Source organism: Hevea brasiliensis, chromosome 16 (genome assembly GCF_030052815.1).
Source record: "Hevea brasiliensis isolate MT/VB/25A 57/8 chromosome 16, ASM3005281v1, whole genome shotgun sequence".
In the NCBI taxonomy this organism is placed as follows: domain Eukaryota; kingdom Viridiplantae; phylum Streptophyta; class Magnoliopsida; order Malpighiales; family Euphorbiaceae; genus Hevea; species Hevea brasiliensis.
The window spans coordinates 71,699,927-71,719,884 of record NC_079508.1 but is presented as its reverse complement, the minus strand read 5'-3'; the positions used below and the strand labels follow the sequence as shown (position 1 = coordinate 71,719,884).

The window sequence follows — 19,958 nt, the reverse complement described above, 5'->3', positions numbered from 1 at the left end:
GAGTCAAGGCCAAGAGGCGACTCGCTTGAGGTTTATGCACAACGTATACTTTTTATAATCATCTTTTGCATACTGTTTTGAATGATGTGAAATATTGAATTATGGCATTCTTATGATGTTTTGATTTAAATTGTTAAAAGTTATTATGTATATTGAAATGACAATATTTAGCAAATTGTTAAGATAAGTTTTGAAACCACAGTGTCATAACCATATATTTGAACACCTCACTAGCACGACTAGTGAAGGTAATTAGTTTCGAATTTTGATTCCTTCTCTGGAGAAGTGTTGAGGTGTGCCAGTAGAAGAGGATGTGAATGGATATCCATATATTTGAGCTAGCTAGCCTTGTGATGTGATTTCTCTTTAGCCTCTGGCTATTGAGATTCTATTTGTTTCGAATGGCATGATCTAATTGTGGGTTTTATGAAATGTATTTTGATACTTCGAAATGAACTTGGTTTGCATTAAAATTTCATAATTCATGTTTTGTGTTTAATGCTTATGTTTAGTCAAATTTTAGAATAAATGTGATTATATTCTGCATAAAGATTATTTTAGTATGTTGTGCACCACTGAGTCCTAGTACTCAGCGATAGCTTCTATTGCTGTCGCAGATACAGAGACTAGAAGAGCAGCAGACTGAGCTGCTAAGGATTGAGGATCTTCCTGCTTTGAAGCTATCGGGTATAATTTATACCCTAATTGTAAATATTTTTTTTGATGTATGTATTGCATATAAATGTATGGATATATAAATGGGTCTTGAGCAGCTTGTACAAAAAAATTTGTATGAAGTTTGTAATAAAGTTTAGTTTGTGTTTCTTTTGATATAAATTTGTAAGGATGTGTATAAATTGTTTTGTCTTTAATGAAATATGAGTGGAACTATTTTATTTAATTTGAATGAAATGTATTGCTAGTATTTTGAGGATTATTGAATTTTGAACTTGAGAAATTGATTGAAATGGATTGAGTTTGATTGTGAAATTGAAGTAGTTGTTGAGAAAAATTTTTAGAAGTGCTTTTTACAGATATTTGAAGAACTGGTTTCTCAAAATACAGACAGAACTCTGTCAAAATTTTTATAAAATTTACGGAAAAACAAAATGGACCAAAAATATTAACTAGATTTACTTTTAATCATATGTTTTAAATTCTTATTAGAAAATGCTCACCACTTGTCAAAAGTAAGAAAATTGTTTAAAATCACTTGAAGGGTACTTAATGAGTTATCGGTAGGTGAAGTTCGATAGTTCATTAGGTATTCTACGAGATCATGTTATGCCTTACAGAAGGGTGAGGTGTGACAGACACCAGTCACCGAAACAGTGAAATATATCAGGCTATGCATATAGGGGTGTTACAGTTTAGTGAAATATTTTTAAGGATATTTACTATTATTAAATTTATTATTTAATTGTTGATGATTTGTCAATCCAAGACGTTTAATTTCAAAATTCAGTGAATATCATGATGACTTTTCATTTATTACCTACAAAATATTTACTCTAAATTAGAACGAAACATTATGAGATATTAGAATTTTTGTGATAAATTAGTGATTTTTTTTAAATATGTCTAATTATTAAAGGTAACATATTCATTAAATTTATTTTTTTTAAAAGAGAAAAGTCAATATTAAATTTTTTCTATATTTCCTAAAAATTTATAATATATAATTACTAAATATAATTATCATCTATTTTCTTAAAGAGCTTGTCACGTGTTACCCTCCATAAATAGCTATTTTTTATATTAATTATTATTTAATTTTTTTTATTTCATTTTAATTATCATTATTATTTATATTATTGCATTCACTTTTATGATTTAAATTATTATTTTTTTTAAAAAAATTTAATTTATAAAAATTAAAATATTTTGTAATTAAATGTAATATTTAAAAATTATTTTATTACTTTTTATAAATATATTTATAAAAAAAATTATTTGCCAAAAGTCACCCTTTGCCATAATTATTGATAGTAATTTTTCTTTAAAAAAAAAATCAAGATTCATGTTTATTTTAAAGGAAAATCAAAGCCATTTAGTAAAATTTTTTTAAGGATATCTATTGTAATTAAATTTATTATTTAATTGCTATTAATTTGTTAATTCAAGACATTTAATTTTATAATTTTAAAATTCAATCAATATTATCATGAGTTTTCAGTTATTGCCTTTAAAATATTTGTTCCAAATTAGAATCAAGCATTAGGAGATATTTAAATTTTTATGAGAAATTAATGATTAAATTTTTTTTAAACATATCTAATTATTAAATATAATATATCCATTAATTTTATTTTTTTTTTAAAAGAGAAAAGTCAACATTAAATTTTTTTCTATATTTCTTAAACAGTTGTAATATATAATTACTAAATATAATTATTATTCATTTTCTTAAAGAGCTTGTCACATGTTACCCTCTATAAATAATTGTCTTTTATATTAATTATTATTTATTTTTTTAATTATCATTATTATTTATATGACTACTTCCACTTTTATAATTTAAATTATTATTTTATTTAAAATTTAATTTTTAAAAAATTAAGAGCTTTTATAATTAAATGTGATATTTAAAAATTATTTATATTATTTTTTATAAATACATTTATATAAAAACATTGTTTGTCACATATTACCCTTAACAATAATAATAATAATAATAATAATAATAATAATAATAATAATAATAATAATAATAATAATAGGTCACTGATGGCAATTAATTTAAAGAAAATTAGCCACTAATTTGTAATATCACATTATATATATATATATATATAAAGCAGGTAGGTTTCCCTTAATGTTGTTATATAAGTTTTTAAATCTATTACATTTATATTAAGTGGCACTTTTTCTTTAAAACAAAAAAAAAAAAAAATCAAGGCCCACGTTTACTTTTAGGAATAATCAAAACTATTTAGTGAAATATTTTTAATGTCATTTACTGTAATTAAATTTATTATTTAATTATTGATGATGTGTCAACTCAAGACATTTAATTTCAAAATTCAACGAATATTATCATGACTCTCCGGTTATTACCATGACTGAAAGTTTAATTCTCTTTAAAACATTTGCTCTAAATAAGAATCAAGCATTAGGAGATATAAGAATTTCTGTGAGAAATTAATGATTAATTTTTTTTTAAATATGTCTAATTATTAAATGTAATATATCTATTAATTTTATTTTTTCTTAAAATAGAGAAAGTTCCACATTAAGTTTTTTTTTCTATATTTTTTAAATAGTTATAATATATAATTACTAAATATAATTATCATTCATTAATAAATTAAAATTTATTATCATTATTATTATTATTATTATTATTAATAACAAAGAATAATTTATGGCAATTAAAGGAAAAACTTATAGCCATTAAAGTTACTGTTTTGAAAACAACTGCTAACTTATTTGGCTAAAGTTTATAGTTAAAATTTTATAATTTTAATATTTTAAATAGTAATATTAAAATTCTTTCAATTAAAGAATAATATTTTTTAAATTAATAATTATTTAATAGCCTAATTAAATATGATTTGAATTTTCATCTTCTCAAGTATTCTCTTTTTATTTAATGACTCTTAAATTCTTTTTTAATTTACTTTATTATTTATATTACTTCTTTCAAAAGTTATTGATCTAATTATTTTTAATTCTTATTTTACTTCCCTCACTATATTAAGCATAACAAATTTAAGTATTCCGCTAGTTTATATAGTAGGGATTATATATGAGAATTACTGTCTATCTATATTAATAAAGCCTAAGCCCATCTAGACGGAATTGGATCGCAAAATCAACAATTAAATGAGCCGTACAAGTTAGAAATGCCAAAGCCCATCAAAACAATCTTATAATTTTCGCCCAACGCAAAAGAGAAAAGTGGTGTGCAATGGTTAATTCAAGTCTAAATCCGATTTAAAAAACTGAAATTAATATAAATGTATTTTGCTTATATATGGGATAAGTAGTAATTTTAGTTTCCATATATAGAATTATGAGAAGTAATTTTGTTTATTTATCACACAGACAATAGTAAAATTACCCAGGCAATTAATGCAATGAAAATTATAGAAGAAATATATTCGATGAATCCATTGAATGAATGATTAAGTTTTAAAAGAGGTTTATATAAGAGAAGCGATCGATGAACTACGGAATTTGAAATGACTCTTGTTTATATATATTGTTTCAGAACAAAAAGAGCAACATTATTCTCTCTTTACATACCCATGGAAGTCAACACTTAAGCTATCCCTTTAATAACACTCTAAACCATTGAAATCTGTTTATTTGTCTTCAATTGCAGGCCATCTCTCCTTTAATACTTTCCTGCTCTACTCTAGAAGATTTAACTCATCTTCATTAAAATCAAATTTAAATGATCATTTTTCCTTCAAATCATGTGCTCATTGATATATACATATCATATCGATCAGCAGAGAGAAAAGACTGAATGCCGATCACTGGTGAAAGTAAGTATACCAGCAATTTTCAACATCACTAGACATACATATATCAAAAGTGGGGGCTGCCGTAATCTAATAATTTCAACGATTTCTGCTCCACTGTAACTTCTCAATAAAGTGTCAGCCTATACATCAAATTCATCAACCACCTACATATGATTCCTCAAAATTAGCACGTGCCAAATCACCCCTATATCCCTACATTTGCTATTGGTGACCAAATCATTCTCTTTTATGATTTTATTGTACCATACACACCTAAAAATAAAGGAATGGAGATCACTCTTGAATCATCAATATATATAAATATATTTTTAATTTATTTTTTTTTTCCTGAAAATTTAAGTAAACACGAGATGTAAATGAATGAAACACATGTTAAAAACTTATAATTATATATAGAAAAATGTGTTAAAACAATGGGGGAGACAACCATCCAATCCTTCCCCCTCTTCTTGAACAAAAAAAGCATTGATTCTGCGGCTTGGTAGATGCTATAGTTGACATAAATAATATCTTGAGATCAAGAAAATATATTTCTAGTTGGTATACCGACAAAGTAAAACCCAGTGAAAGGTACTAGTTTTAATTGAGACACTCATGAGTTTCGAATAAGGAAAGACAAATGGTTCACACGATTAAATGTTGCCAAGGAGAAAATAGACGTGGCTGGAATTTGTTCACAAGTAATTAAACAACTTGTCTATCCGTGCACATATAATGCTTGCCCTATAAGGAGTTAGAATGGTATTGTCAGGCAGCTTCATTCATAATCTCCCTTTCTTTATGGTGGTCCTTTTCTTTCATTTCATCTCATTATAATTATAATGGATAGTAATGCTGAAGCTGGCCAATTAATCCAGTTTTGTAAGGTTTATATATGGGATCATTTTTACGGTATGTGAACGCAGTTTTCTTATTATAAACAATATGAATCAAATTAGCATAGGATTTCAGGTCTTCCAGTTCAGGTGCCAACTCTATTAATGCCTAATAGTTAGGCCAGATTAGACTAGCCAACTCTATATCTATTCGTAGTTCAGTCGTGATTAAACTAAAATCAAACTAATTGGTAATTATCATGATCTTCTAATTATAAATACCCTTCACGAAATTGCTTCAATTGGTCACTAAATCTAAATTATTTTACCTAACTTCTGCAAGCGATCGAGTACTTGAAGAGAAGAAAAAAAAAAGGTTCATGAACATGTAATGATAATAATTAAAATTACATATATAATTGGTTCATCATTATCGATCAATATCAGAAAAAAAAAAAAAAAAAAAGTAGATTATAATGAAGTCAAGTCACAAAGTATGGTACCAATTATTGTTTCTCGTGCGCAAGTTGATAGGGTAGCTTTTGAATTTGTAGAGGATGGAGTTATTAAACCTGTATCTTCTAATAATTAAATTAATTATTTTCTCTCAATAATTGATGGGGTTTTAAACGGGGCAATATATACATGGCTTTTTATGTTAGTCAATATATTCCCCTCTCAAAGTCTGAAATGGACAAGAGAAAGAAGGGAAAAAAGAAAAAGGTAAATTAAAAATTGAAGCAATGAGATATTGAAACAATCCCAGCCACATGGAAAATATAGATGAAAGATCTATTTTTGTTCTATTAAGTATATTCATTATGGCTGGTACTGAGCAAGGAAGATGAAGGTTAGGTTATTGTCGTGAATTAAGGAACCTGGATAAATAAATCCTAGAGAAATCATTCAGTAATAATTGGAATATGATCTATGCACTTTTATAAAGAAGCTTTATTTAGATCCTACAGAGAAGAAAGAATGGCTCTCCCTCCTTAATCATAGAAGCTTCATCACATCTATTGGTGGTTGTTGCTGTTAAATCATCTTTAAACGCCTCTTTTTTTGCTGGCAAATTGGGGCCTTATTGCGTCATTTCTGTGCGACGCCTATTGGTGCTATTATTGGAGGATGAGCGCAATGGAAAAAAGAAAATCTGCTTTTTCTAATGTCAATGGAGAAAAAACAAATTCAAATGCAAATCTCTATATATGATTTAACATCAATTTCCCATTACCATTAATTCAAGACTTTAACAAAAAAACATTACAGATACACAAGATAAGCTGATTTGGATGTATGGGCTAGCATTAGCAAGAGTAAGTCTCATGATACACGACCTTGCTTGCTTCCTCTTATTATTTATTTTTTTTTTTTTTTTGAGAAGGGTGAGGTTAGAAAGGAAACATGTTGATGGAATTAATTGGGAAGTCCGGACCTCGAGAAATTGAGTTTAATTCATATAATTAACAGGCAATTAGATTCTTAATTTCATTTGCGTAGTTTTCTTGTTTAATTAATTTAATGTGCCGGTGGGAACCATATGAATATGATGATGTGACACACACACAACTTGAACATAGTATATCGACCACATGTCGTCACCATGACATTTAAAAGCCATCCATATGTACCATAACAATGTGGTCCTTTGCTTCAAGACATCACCATCGTTTAATTAATTTAATTAAATGGTTCTTTCAAACTTTCTACGTACATGCTTTTATTATACAAGTAAAAAAAAAAAAAAACAAATATTAAAAGGTGGAAAAATGACTTTGTCAAAATATATTATATTAGTGGTCGAGGGGAACAGACGGCAGCCCATGTGAAGAAATTCAGAGGTTAAAAAAAATTAAAAAAAGATGCATGAGGGATGAAAAACAAAAAAACTATATATATTATTAGTTGTAAATATTTTGAGGGGAATAATTAAATTAATTACCTAAAAATTTAAATATATTATAGTCTGAGGCAAATACTTCTGGATTATTAAATTATTAGTAAATATTATCAATTTAATTTATTAAAATTGTAAAATGTTATGTTAAAAGACATTAATTTTACACTTATTAAGAAGACTGAAATATGAAATATATTGAGATGAGAAAAATTAAAATAAAAAAAGAAAGAAATTGTTTAGGAATAGTTTCAATTATTATTAATAATTATGATATAATTAGTGGTATCTTAAAAACTTCCCACGTATATAATATAAGTATTACGTCAGCGGTCACATTATATATGATTGTTTTTGACAAAGGAAAATGGCGTCTCATGCACCAGCCTGATTCGCCGGCACATATGCAGTATAGTCTAATGCATATATATTCTCAGTTCTAGAATAAATCAAAGTGATGTCATATCCCACGTCATTTTAACGAAGAAGAAGAAGAAGAAGAAGAGGAGGATATTAATTTCGAGTTTAATTAGGGCAGGAATAGAATGAAATGGTGGAGGAATTATATAAAATGATTTCAACTACTACCAACAAGAAGAAGATGTAAGGTGATATGGAGGATACAATGTCCCAGTGCAGGTCAGTAAGAAGTGGTTGCTCCGTCAATTGTTGGGCACAAATCATGATTAGGCATAGAATTTAGAGGAATAACGATCATGATTAAAGACGAGACACTTAACACCCTCATAACGGAATGCCATTCTAGTGCTACCGTTATATATTTATATACACCACTTAAGTGTTTGCTCACTGGCCAAAACCATGTCGGTAAAAACATTAGTCTCTGCTTCTACTCGATGGATAGGTGCCCTCCCCATGAAAAAAGTGCTCATGACTAAGGTAGTTAAATATGTGGATTCATTTGCATACGCCTTCACTTGCTCACTCTTTTATAACGTTTTAATCATTCAATATTACTACCTATATTATCTATTAATGTTTCATTTAATATGCCTCTTTTCACTTTGATTTTTCCCTTACCTACCAACCCTTCATTCCCAACCTCATTGGAAGATACCCAAGTGCATGCGTGCTTTCTGTTTTCAGAATTAATATCTAAAATATATGTATAATTAAAAAAGAATTTGCAACATTAAAATTCAATAATATATAAAACAGATATATCAATTAATATTAAAGAGGCAACTTTTGAAGGGACTATATTTGTGGCAATATATATAAGACCAACCTGTTGGGATAAAAATTATTTGCGTATTTGGGGTAATGATTAACAATTGCATCAAATTAATCTAACTTAATCTAATAATTAAAGACATATTACTCAATTGGCATAATCAAGTTTGAATCTCCACACCCTCAATTTCCTACTTAATAAAAAATGCTTTAGTCGGATAAAGACATTTTAATTTGTGCGCATAATTTGGATAAGTACATGCTGCGGAATGCATTAACAATTAAGTTTCTATTGTTGCATCTAGTTTATTATATTTGCTAATAATGTACCCATCCTGTAATAAGGATGACATCAGGCTTGGTCATGGTTCATAGTGATGGCAGTTGAATCCTACTCCTATCACAGAAGGAAGATTGCCTTTCACAAAAGATGTAATATTATCAATTAATTATCTTCTATTCTGTTCTTCCTAGAGAAATGACAAAATTTGGATGTTTGATTTAGATGTTTTCAGGTACAAACACATCATTGGATACACCTCTAAATTCCATTTGTTTGGACACTCCCATTAATTAATTATATTATATTATATTATAAATGTGTACATTTAGATTACTTTAATTTAGCAGTACTGCATACTTTATATATTTTTTTTCAACTCAGCTTAAATTGCTAACGAAACTTGGTCAAATGTGTCAGAAAACTTAATCTATTCAACTTAATTATATATATACGTACACTAGCTTGGTTTTCTTTGAGATTAAGGTTCGAATAGAGTAGTACAAAGAGAAACATAGGGGTTATTTTAATTTGCATTGTCCAAATAGTATTGGAGAAAGTAAGAAAGAAAGAAAACTGGAGAACATTTTTTTATATTATCTTAGTGGTGTTAAGTCACTGAACTATATAGCTTTAACGTGTTGTTTATTGCTGTACAAAGTGACTGTTATATATAGGTTTACAAAATGATCAGATACAGCCATGAAAGCCTATCTTGTAACACAGGAGAAAATGTATAGTTTTTACATGAGATAATCCTTATCAAGTTGTCACATTACAAATCCTTTAATTATTATTATTTAAAGAGGGGGGGAGAGGGAACCGTAATTATATAATATAATTACAATTTCATATCAATATTTGATATAAAATGATAGATCAATCATGAAATGACAATTAAATATAAAAAGTAGTTATAATTTAAAAAAAAAATATTTTTAACACATGAATAAAAATAAAGCCCATTAACTTGACATTGGATTTAGGGGCAAAAAAATGGCATCGTCAAATCCTCTCAATAGGAGTCATCTACCATCCTCATCCTCTAATCCCACTCACCATGGCCATCCTAGCCCTAAACCCAACCAACGTAAAATAAACTTCACAACCACTTATCTAGAAAATTTTCCTAACGACTGGGAGGTGAGAGCAATTAGGGAATCCTTATCTAGATTTGAAAGTATTATTGATATTTTTATTCTATACAAGCTTAGTCGAAGGGGTGGAAGGTTTGGGTTCATACGTGCTGAATCAATGGAGGATTTGAGGAAGCTTCTGAACATTCCAAATGGGTTTTGGATCGGTTCCTTCAAACTCAGAGCTTTTTAATCAAGGTTTACTCGTAAAGCACATGGGAACAATCAGAGGAACTATCATAATGAGGGGAATAACCATGCAAGAAGGCATAACCAGGCATCCCACAAGGAATATAGGCCGAAACAGGCTACTCATATGGAAAATAGGCAAAAGGCAAGTATACGGGTTCAAGAGAAGTAAGCGTTCAGTGAGGATTTAGTTCAGGATCAAAGGTAAGGATAGCCATCGTTTAGACATTTGTTATAACAAACTAACTCTAGATACAAACAACAACTCTCATATCGCTAGGGAGAGGTACAAGGGAACTAAAGATGAGCTAGACTCAAACAAAGAATGGCTATCTAGATGTATGGTGGCTACTATCATAGTTTTGCAAAAGTAGAACATCTTAAGCAGTATTTCGCTGTTGATAGTGCGCACTCGATGAAAGTTCTTCCTTTGGGAGTTAACCAAGTGCTTTCAACATTTGAATCAATTAAAGTTATGGAAATTTTTAGGGGAGTCCAATCAGATTGGTTACATCAATGGTTTATTGATTTTAATCCATGGGAGGCGGCTTTTGCATTTATAAATCGATTGGTCCATGATGTTCTTTTACATGTATGGAATGTGAACTTCTTTACATGGCTAAGGAATTTGTGTGGTACATTTTTTGCCCTACACACGTCCATTCAATAGAAAACAAGGATAGATTTTGCTTGTGTGCTTGTTCTTATTAATTCTAGGGAATTGTTTAATAAAACAATTTCTATGGATGTCAATCGTTTGAGGTATAATATTTTAGTAATTAAAGAACCTCCATTACCGACTATCATTGTTTCTAAGAGTCAGCCTAATGGAGAATGTAATACTTATTCTGACGATGTGTCCTCTAAGAATTTTGACTAGCTGTCTAGAGAAATCGGCCTATCTAATTCCAAGAGTGCCTCCTCTCTTAATCACTCCTTAGCACTTCTTGAGGACTTAGCTGTTAATTTTGGTCCATTGCATGCGCATGAAAAGAGCATTGGGAACAGGGTGGCCAGCTTGTTCCAGTTGTTGGCACTAATTCCTCATGTATGACGCCCAAAAAGGATGTTGTGGGGCCTTCAATTGCACCATTGAGTAGTTCACAAGTTATATCAGCAGGATTTCCTGGTTTCAATAGTCCCAATGATGAGATGATCTTTAAGGAGGCTTTAGTTGATTAGCTATCTAGCCTTGCTGTGGAAGAACCAAATTTAGGGGCTAGAATGCTTAATTTCGAGGATAGGAATAGGATTCAAATGATTGTTACGGATAGGCCTAACACAACCTTATGCTTGTGGAAGGCTCATTCATAATATTAAGCAACCTTGTTTAGAGCAGAATCTTAATACCAATCCAATTGCATCAGAGCCTGAAATATCTTAGTCTGTTCCTTCAAGCCTAACTTGGGATAACAATATTTCCATCACTGTATTCAAATCAAAGAGGATAAAGAAGAAAAGAAAGCAAAGGAAGCCTATTATTGAATTATGGGAATTATATCCTAAATTATCCTTTAGAGGGAAAAAGAAGTTTGATAAGAAAATTCCTAAAAGATCTTTTGCTGCTACAGATAGCGATATTAGGCGTATGAACACCATTCATATTACTAAGGAAGGCTTTATCAGTCTATGAATAACACAGTGGAAGAAGTAGGGGCTACCATTGAAGTGGGTAAGGATTTAGGTCTTACTTTTGACGGAGATGATGATTTTCTTATCAACTAATTTGTAAAGCACATAGCTAAGGATTTGAATATTTGCACCAATTAAAGATCTATATGGTTTGTTTCAAATGTTCTCCTATGTGGGATACTAGCCCAGAGGGCAATTTTAGAGGGCCTTTAGTCTGTTGAATCAATCTTTTCTTTTGATTTGCCTTGCTAGTTTGGTTCTTTTTGTTTGGAGTTTCATCCTCGCGTGAAATTGTTTATGATATGTCACAAGTATGAGAGTTATAAATAAGTTGTTGGATTGTTTTTAAAGGTCCAGGTGTTGGTTTTTGGCATGGGATTTTATGACTTAGATAAGTGGTTTTGGTCTGCGTTTAGATGGATTATGTCTTGTTGCTTAGTATGGAAACTGTGTTTGGGTTGAAATCTTGTAGGTGTTTTATTCTGTATCTTTTATTTGTGCTGTACTATTTGTCCCTAGCTGATATCTTTTGTTTCCGCAGTGATTTCTAGTTCACTTGGTCCAAGATCTTATGTTGCTGCCATTAGTTTTCATTTGTTATCTTGGTCATCTTTTGGTGCTTTAACTCTAGATTTTGAACCTCTCTTTGAGTTAAATCCTCAAGTATCTTGCTCATAAAACCCAACAGTCGAGTAGTGCATTTTAATTATAAGCATAGAGATGGTGATTATCAAGGGATTTGTAGGCACAATAAATGATCTATTTGTTATGAGTTCTAAAAATTAAGCGTTTTGATTTTGTTACTTCTCTTAGTTTTGATCTTTGGCATATCTGCTTTTGGAGGTTGTTGAGCTCTTTTAAGTTGGGTGTATTGTGTTTGCGCGCTAGGGGTCAGTTTTTAGAGCTGACATAGAGTATTTATATAGAGTTAATTATATTAATTTATATAAATATTTACTCTTTTAATTAATTTCAATTACATTTTTATAGTTTATTTAGCTAAAAGTTAATTTCTCTCTTTTTAATTTATATTTGTTCTTTTTAGGAAAAATTATAAAGATTGGTGAAAATTGGGCAAAAAATCTCACCTCCAGCCATGAGATTCACATGGTAAGCTGTGGGATTGAATAGATAAGCATGGACTCTTGTGGGATGAGTGTAGGGCACATAGCCAGTCATGAAAATGCATCCTATACTCATGGCTTGTCATGAGATAGTCTTTAAGGGCAATTTCTCACCTAATAGGCTTGTGATACATCACCAAGTGAAGGGAAAGAGTCAAAATTAGAGTTAGTTAGAGATTTTCTGAAAAAAGAAGAGGAAGCGACATTTTTTGAGAGTGCTCTCTTAGCACCCAAACACTCTAGAAATTCATTGTAGAGAAAGAGCAAGAAATTGAAGAGGGTTTTCTTGTAGCATTTAGAGGCTAGAGCAAGGGTTGTTCATCAAGCACACTTAGAATTTATTCATTTTATTCTTTTTCTTTTGTTTCTTTTATTTGAACTCATTTGTTAATTTGATGTTTGTATTTACTTTTATTGATTTTGAGTTGATACTTGAGAAAATGAGTGTCTAAATATTTTAGCTAGGGATTTGATGTAGCTTGACTTGACTTAATCTCTATATTTTGATCTAATTTTCCCTACTTTGCTAATAATTATTATTTTTGAGTTTAATGCTTTTGAGTATATTGGCTAAATACTTGAATGATGTTAGATTTATAATTTATGGTTGGAAAATATGATTATGAGTTTGATTAGATAACAACTATTATAGATTTCAATTAAGAGTGGAAACTAAGATTGGGTCTATGGGATTCTGTTGAAATAGTCTTTTTCTTAATGTTCTGATAAATTGAGTAATTCTCTATTGGGAAATAGGAATTAATTCTTTAATTAGAAAGTTTGATGATGCTCAGAAGGGATTATTAAATGCTTTTGATTATTAAACTTTGCAAGAGTATTTAAAATTGATTATTAGACAAAATTGATTGAGATTAATTATTGGGTCAAGTGAAAACAATATCCCTAGCCATTTTTATTTGAATTTAAACACAATGTTTTCATTGCTTTTATTAGTTAATATCCAATTTTAGTTAATTTTATCCTTAGTTCAATTTTAATTTCTTAAATTTAATCCAAATTGATCGTCTAGATCTTAGTAAAATTAACATAAATTTCGATAATTAAAAACAATTCTCGTGGAAACGATATCTTACTCACTCTTTATTACTTACACGAATCCATGCACTTATGGACACGTATCAAGAGCTCACTTCCTTCTGTTATTCTTGTTCTTCATTCTCTTATTATTAATATTCAACTTATCAAAAAAAAAAAAAAAATAACACATGGATAAAACTAAATTTTATGAAATTCATTATCTCTTAGTTGTTATTTTATGATTGATTTGTCATTTCATGTATGTTTATTCACATGGAACAACCAATTCATATTATAATTTCTCAGTATAGAACATAATGAGAGGCTAGCTATGATTGACGCAAGTAAAAGAGTTGGTTGGTAATTAATCACAGTAAAAACATCTATATATTGTCACTAGAGAGAATTAAAGAGAGTTTGCTAAGTGATGTGAGTTAAAAGAATTAATATGATGCAAATTGTGCTAAGCTTTTTTTAGTTGATAATCTTGGCCATTTAGCCTTTGTTTGGAAGGAAGTTTTGTAAAGTAATAGGAGATTTTTCAAGGTTTAAAAATCTTGAACTTATATTTGGGAGAGTAGAAAGTTTTTAAAGTGTGGATTTTAGAGGTTTTTGAAAACTTTCAAAAACTTCAATTTTCCAATCCACCAAATTGGTGGATTAATAAGGTTTTCTATTTAAAACCTTTTAAAAAACCTTCCCTTCCTCACAAACACTAAAAAACTATGAAGGTTTGAAAACCATGAAAAACTTTATTTTAAAAATTTTTTTTTTTATAAAACCTTACTTTAACTCATCCCCAAAAGAGTATTAGTAATGAGTGATACTTTGATTTTATTGTGCATATAAAACACCTGTGACACTTTTAAGTTTAGGATGACAATTGTTCTTAGTCCTAATCTAATCTATATTGTATTTGATCAATTTTCTTCGATCTTATCTCGTCTCCAATGTTGTGCCGGATGAAGATAGAGAGAAGTTTTTCTGCCCTAAATCTCCAAATCCATCCCAATAATAATATATTTTATTTTTTAAAAAATTAATTATTTTTATATATTTAAATACATAAATATTATAACTTTAAAAAAAATTATGTGTCTATTATTAAGATTATGTTTTAAATATTTATTTCTAACTTATAATTTGTTTTTTTAATGAATGAAATTTATGGTCACCCTTGCCATCCTTATTTAAGTTTCGCAAATTGTTGAATTTCATTCTTATATTTATTGGAGGTTTTTTAATTTAGCTAAGTTTTAACTTTTTATCTAAGTTAATTTAGAAATTTTAATTTAAACTTAATTTAACCTAAAAATTAAAATTTATAGACTAAATTTCTTAATTTAAATAAAAACTTAAGAAATTTAATTTCTTAATTTTTTGACTAAATTAAGCTTATATTAAAACTTTTAAACAAATTTAAATAAAAAATTAAAAATGTATTAAATTAGACTTCCTAATAAATATAGAGGGTGAATTTAGCTTTAACTCATCTAAGTTTTAACCATGGTTCCCGGGAGGAAAAACATATTTATTATACATATATAAGTGCACCATCTTTACCATTGATAGTAAATTTCTATAAATGGTATGCAAATAATAATTAGGTAGCCACTTGCAGCTACCTCCTTCAAGTGTCAAGTTAATATCTGCCTTTTTCCTTGCCAGTTCCCACCAGTTCATGGCAACTGTGCTCTTCAATGTGAAACTACGTCATATAAAGTTTGAAGCTTTAATTTCCTATGCCTATGCATATGCTGATAATGGGACCGTTCACTGCTGTTTGGATTTGCAGTGACCACACAAAGCCTGTAATAGCCTCACATGTGGTATCATTGATCATAGAAAGGCCAAAATGGATTCCAATACTATCTTCCCATTCCCATCAATTGGGGAAATTTTTAACCGGAATGGTCTCTTTTTTTTTGGCTGCTTTCGATCTCCTGATTTATAAGTGCGTCGTTGACGATAATATTGCCGACTTGAGTTTTTAGGAGATTTGTATTAATTTTCTTTTATCAAAATGAAAGATTCAGAACTGTAATTTTAGTATCACTTTTCAATCATATCTATTATATCTCAATTTTGCAGCACGAGTCAATTTCAAAATCAACAGAAGAAATTATTCGATATAATACGCTAAAAGTTAATTGGATACTAATGAAACTGATCGACATTTTAAATATTTAAGAGATTGATTTTTTTTTTTTTCTCTCAGTATCATTTCATGTAGGGCTCCTTAGACACTATGGCAGCTCGTAGATAATGTTAGGGGCCTTAGGGCACGTGCTTATTTCAGTTTCATGTAAAGCATACAGAGATTTGGTGATATGAATTGCTAGAAGCACAGAGGGATATTTTAATTTGTTTTGGTTTCTACAGTTAGGCAAGGTCTTTTGGGTGGCCACATATTCCCGATGCGGTGCCCTACAGTTGGCGAGCAGATCGAATGGTAAATGCGAAAAAAAGAAAATAAAGGGATGGGCTGCACAAAAACTGATAAGTCTCCACATAGTCCATCATCATATGTGGAAGGGCCATGAAAGCTCAGTGCCTCCGACCCCATCATCTCTCCCTTGAGCTTTTGTCGTTGAGGTGGTTGCACAGGTAAAATGAGCGATGAAAGATTCTTTTAGGATAGTGGTGGTTTTAGAGGTTCTTTTCAAATAGATATTAAGGTCATGGGTCGTAGTTGAGATGGAGGCGTGCCCCCCGCTATTACAAATATATATTGTCGCCTCTAACGCATTTATGGGAATTTTTGGACCCCACTGTTAGCACCTATATTGTGGGACCTACATGCCCTACCTCTTTCTCTGTTTGGTCCCCTAGTTTTAGGTGGTTGGCTCTTCTCGAAGGCTTAGACCCCACACTAAGTACACTAATGGCCATGATTCCGTAACTTTTCATGCATATTTGGACCCTTCCCATGTCCTACAACCATTATAAATTATCATGACTGCATTACCCTTTACGCACACCTCCCCCACCTTGACACTTTGTCAATATTGTCTCTCATTTCTTCCATCTCTTTCCCCTATTCCCTTACCTCTATCTATCACCAGCTTTTCTATTTCCTTTTATTCTATTTTTCTTCACATATAATGCCGGAGGACATGAATCTTTCGATAAATGGTCAGTCTCAGGTCCCTCCAGGTTTTAGATTTCATCCCACAGAAGAGGAGCTTCTTCACTACTACCTCAGGAAGAAGGTAGCCTATGAGAAGATAGATCTCGATGTCATTCGTGAGGTTGATCTTAACAAGCTTGAGCCCTGGGATATTCAAGGTACTATCTTAATTTCTCTTGTACATATACCTTATTATTAATACTTAAACATGTGTGAGATTGATGATTAATCAAATTTATTTTATTGCATAAATTGGGATTATGCAGAGAAATGCAAAATAGGATCCACCCCACAGAATGATTGGTACTTCTTCAGTCACAAGGACAAGAAATACCCCACTGGGACCAGAACTAACCGAGCAACAGCAGCCGGATTCTGGAAAGCCACTGGCCGTGATAAGATCATCTATAGCGGCTTTAGAAGAATTGGATTGAGGAAGACTCTAGTGTTTTATAAGGGGCGAGCTCCACATGGACAGAAATCAGATTGGATCATGCATGAGTATAGGCTTGATGATAGCTCTCATGACACCACTGTAAGCCGCCTTCCTCATGTATGCAAATTCTTGTTCTAAGCTTTTCTGTTTTCTTGTCAGTCTTCTCTTGAAAATTATGTTGAAATAGTGTCCCTGAATTCAGGGTTCCAATCCGATAGGAGAAGCAATCCCTGAGGAGGGCTGGGTGGTTTGCCGTGTATTTAGAAAGAAGAACTATCAAAAAGCCCTAGACAGTCCTAAAGGTTCATCAAGCTCGATGGAGTCAAAGACCCATATTCTCAGTTCTGGCAACGATGGCGTTCTTGACCAAATACTTCTCTATATGGGAAGGACTTGCAAGATGGAGAATGAAACATTTAGCCACGTGAATCTCCCCAACAACGGCAACAATAGCAGTATTAGATTTCTCTCAGCTAACAACACCGGCATCAGTGAAGAGCTCCATGAAAGATTTATGCATCTTCCAAGGCTAGATAGCCCAACTCTTCCGACTGTTACGATCAACAGCCCCTCCTTCGATCAAGAGAGCAATTTCAAATCTTGTTATCAGTCGTATGATGAGATGCTCAGAGAGAATAACGAACCTTCCTCCACCACCAACAACCACCACCACCACCAAGGCAATGGCTTTGATATGACCTCAATTCACGAAAAAAACAAACCCGGGCTTAATGACTGGGCTACATTTGATCGTCTGGTGGCATCACAGCTGAATGGTCAGGTAGAGACATCCAAACAACTATCCTGCTTTAGTGACCCAAATGGGAGTTTTGGTCTGTCTCCTGATGATGACATGCATTTATCACAGCTACATGTGCACTCGAATAGATCAAATCAAGCAAATTCTCAGGTCTACAGTTGCGAGAATGATCTATGGAGCTTCACCAAATCATCGTCCCCATCATCATCGGACCCATTATGCCACTTGTCCGTATAACATAAGCGTCAAAATATACCATAACAATGTAGAAGCTCCTAAAGTCTTTTTAGGTATGTATCATACGTTATATCACATATATATATATATATATATATATATATATATATAGTCTTTGTCCATATATATATATATGTGTTTGCATAAATAATAATAATAATAATAAAATCAAGTGACATTTGAGATAGGTTGGTATCATATTGTCAAACATGATTATTTTATTTTCCTTAACTACGATGTCGTCCATGCACAAATTTTTATCCAAGAAATGAATATGCAGCAAGTCTTTGGTGCTGCGACTTGCACTTTCTATCTGCAATTATATCGAAATGGCTAAGGTCTTACCCGAATTGTTAACCATATTGAAAAAGCTTGACAAGCTAATTATGGCTCTATGTTGACTTTAATGTGGGATTGGGGTCACAAATCATAATACCAACTTGGCATGTTAACACTGGGAATGCGTCAATCCAAAAGGATTTGTGGGTGGTGCCCAAGATGACTTGGCCTTTCTGGGGACTCACCTAACCATCGTACCAATAAAGATATGGCAACAGGGGAAAGTTGATCATCTTTTCCAAACTCACAAAACATATAGTACATAATACTACGATATATATATATATATATATAACCATGCTAGAATGTCTTGTCCTCAATGGTGCTTTCCTTCTATTCTTTTCTTTTCTTTTTCTTGGGCACTAAATCACTTTGATATACCTGGACAATCATGGATTTTTGGCATCTTATGAGATTATCTTTCACATGAATCTTGGCAGCTAATGAGACTCTATCTCGGTGATGAATTCTTGGTATGTAATTAATTAAGGAGATTATATATCTGCCTAAATAAAAAATCTTGTGTAGATCAAGTTGAATGGACTGATACCTTTCTCTATAGTTGGTTCCAGCTATAACTTTTTCAATTAATTCTTTCTTTTGCTCATTTTTTCTTAAAAAAAAAAATGAATGGACTGATCAATATGTGGCCTTTTATCACTCTTACAAACACAATTCTCTCCACTCAAGATTTGATAAAAATTTTCAAAAATAATTCAATTAAATCGATGCCTAAATCTAAAAATACACTAAAAATGAAATTATCTACTAATTGGGCTAATTATAGCATAATAATAAAAAAATTATTTTCTAATTTAAGAAATTAGAGATTTAAATTCTATAAATAAATTTACTTCAATTTTTCATATAAAAAGATGAGAGTATTTAAAAATGATGTATCGTAATCTCTTATTAACATTAAAAAGTTTTGTTTTCGTTAGTCAAAATTCTAACAAATTGTTAGAGAGTGGAAAACTGTTTTTTAGTTTATTTGATTCCAAAGAGAGCTTTAATTTGAGATTTTATAGTCTTAAAAGTGATTTTAATAATACACGATATTTTTCATGGAAATAGTTGTATTTGGTCTAATTAGCAAGTATAGATGCAGTTTTAACTAAAATAAAAATAAGTTGTATATAAAGGGTCATAAAGAAAAGATTCATTCATTCATTCATCAGTTCACTATCATAATTAAATATAAATTATAAATGATATTAAAAATTTTGGAAGGAAATGCTATTATGATAACGAAGGACTT

At 30.5% G+C, this 19,958-nt stretch overlaps 1 protein-coding gene and 1 long non-coding RNA gene across 3 annotated transcripts; both read left to right on the top strand.

Moving 5' to 3' along the window:
• Positions 1 to 990, top strand: LOC131174394 (uncharacterized). The gene is made up of 2 exons (XR_009144655.1): positions 1 to 30; positions 618 to 990. It is a non-coding gene; the product is annotated as an uncharacterized LOC131174394 (long non-coding RNA).
• A 15,769-nt stretch (positions 991 to 16,759) lies between these two features.
• Positions 16,760 to 18,671, top strand: LOC110650004 (NAC domain-containing protein 43). Of its 2 annotated transcripts, XM_021804782.2 has the most exons (4): positions 16,760 to 17,086; positions 17,195 to 17,481; positions 17,567 to 18,145; positions 18,233 to 18,671. In XM_021804782.2, the coding sequence occupies exons 1-4, from the start codon at positions 16,903 to 16,905 to the stop codon at positions 18,359 to 18,361; spliced, it is 1,179 nt and encodes a 392-aa protein (XP_021660474.1). In that variant the 5' UTR covers positions 16,760 to 16,902; the 3' UTR covers positions 18,362 to 18,671. The 2 variants fall into 2 exon arrangements, with proteins under 2 accessions (XP_021660474.1, XP_021660473.1); XM_021804781.2 differs by having other exon boundaries at positions 16,761 to 17,086; positions 17,567 to 18,671.
• Positions 18,672 to 19,958: the final 1,287 nt, after the last annotated feature.

Coding starts and splice junctions, on each gene's coding strand:
- LOC110650004 (XM_021804781.2), top strand. CDS start 16,903: ATGCCGGAGGACATGAATCTTTCGATAAATGGTCAGTCTCAGGTCCCT. Junction 17,087..17,194: donor TGAGCCCTGGGATATTCAAG/GTACTATCTTAA, acceptor GGGATTATGCAG/AGAAATGCAAAATAGGATCC. Junction 17,482..17,566: donor CTGTAAGCCGCCTTCCTCAT/GTATGCAAATTC, acceptor CCCTGAATTCAG/GGTTCCAATCCGATAGGAGA.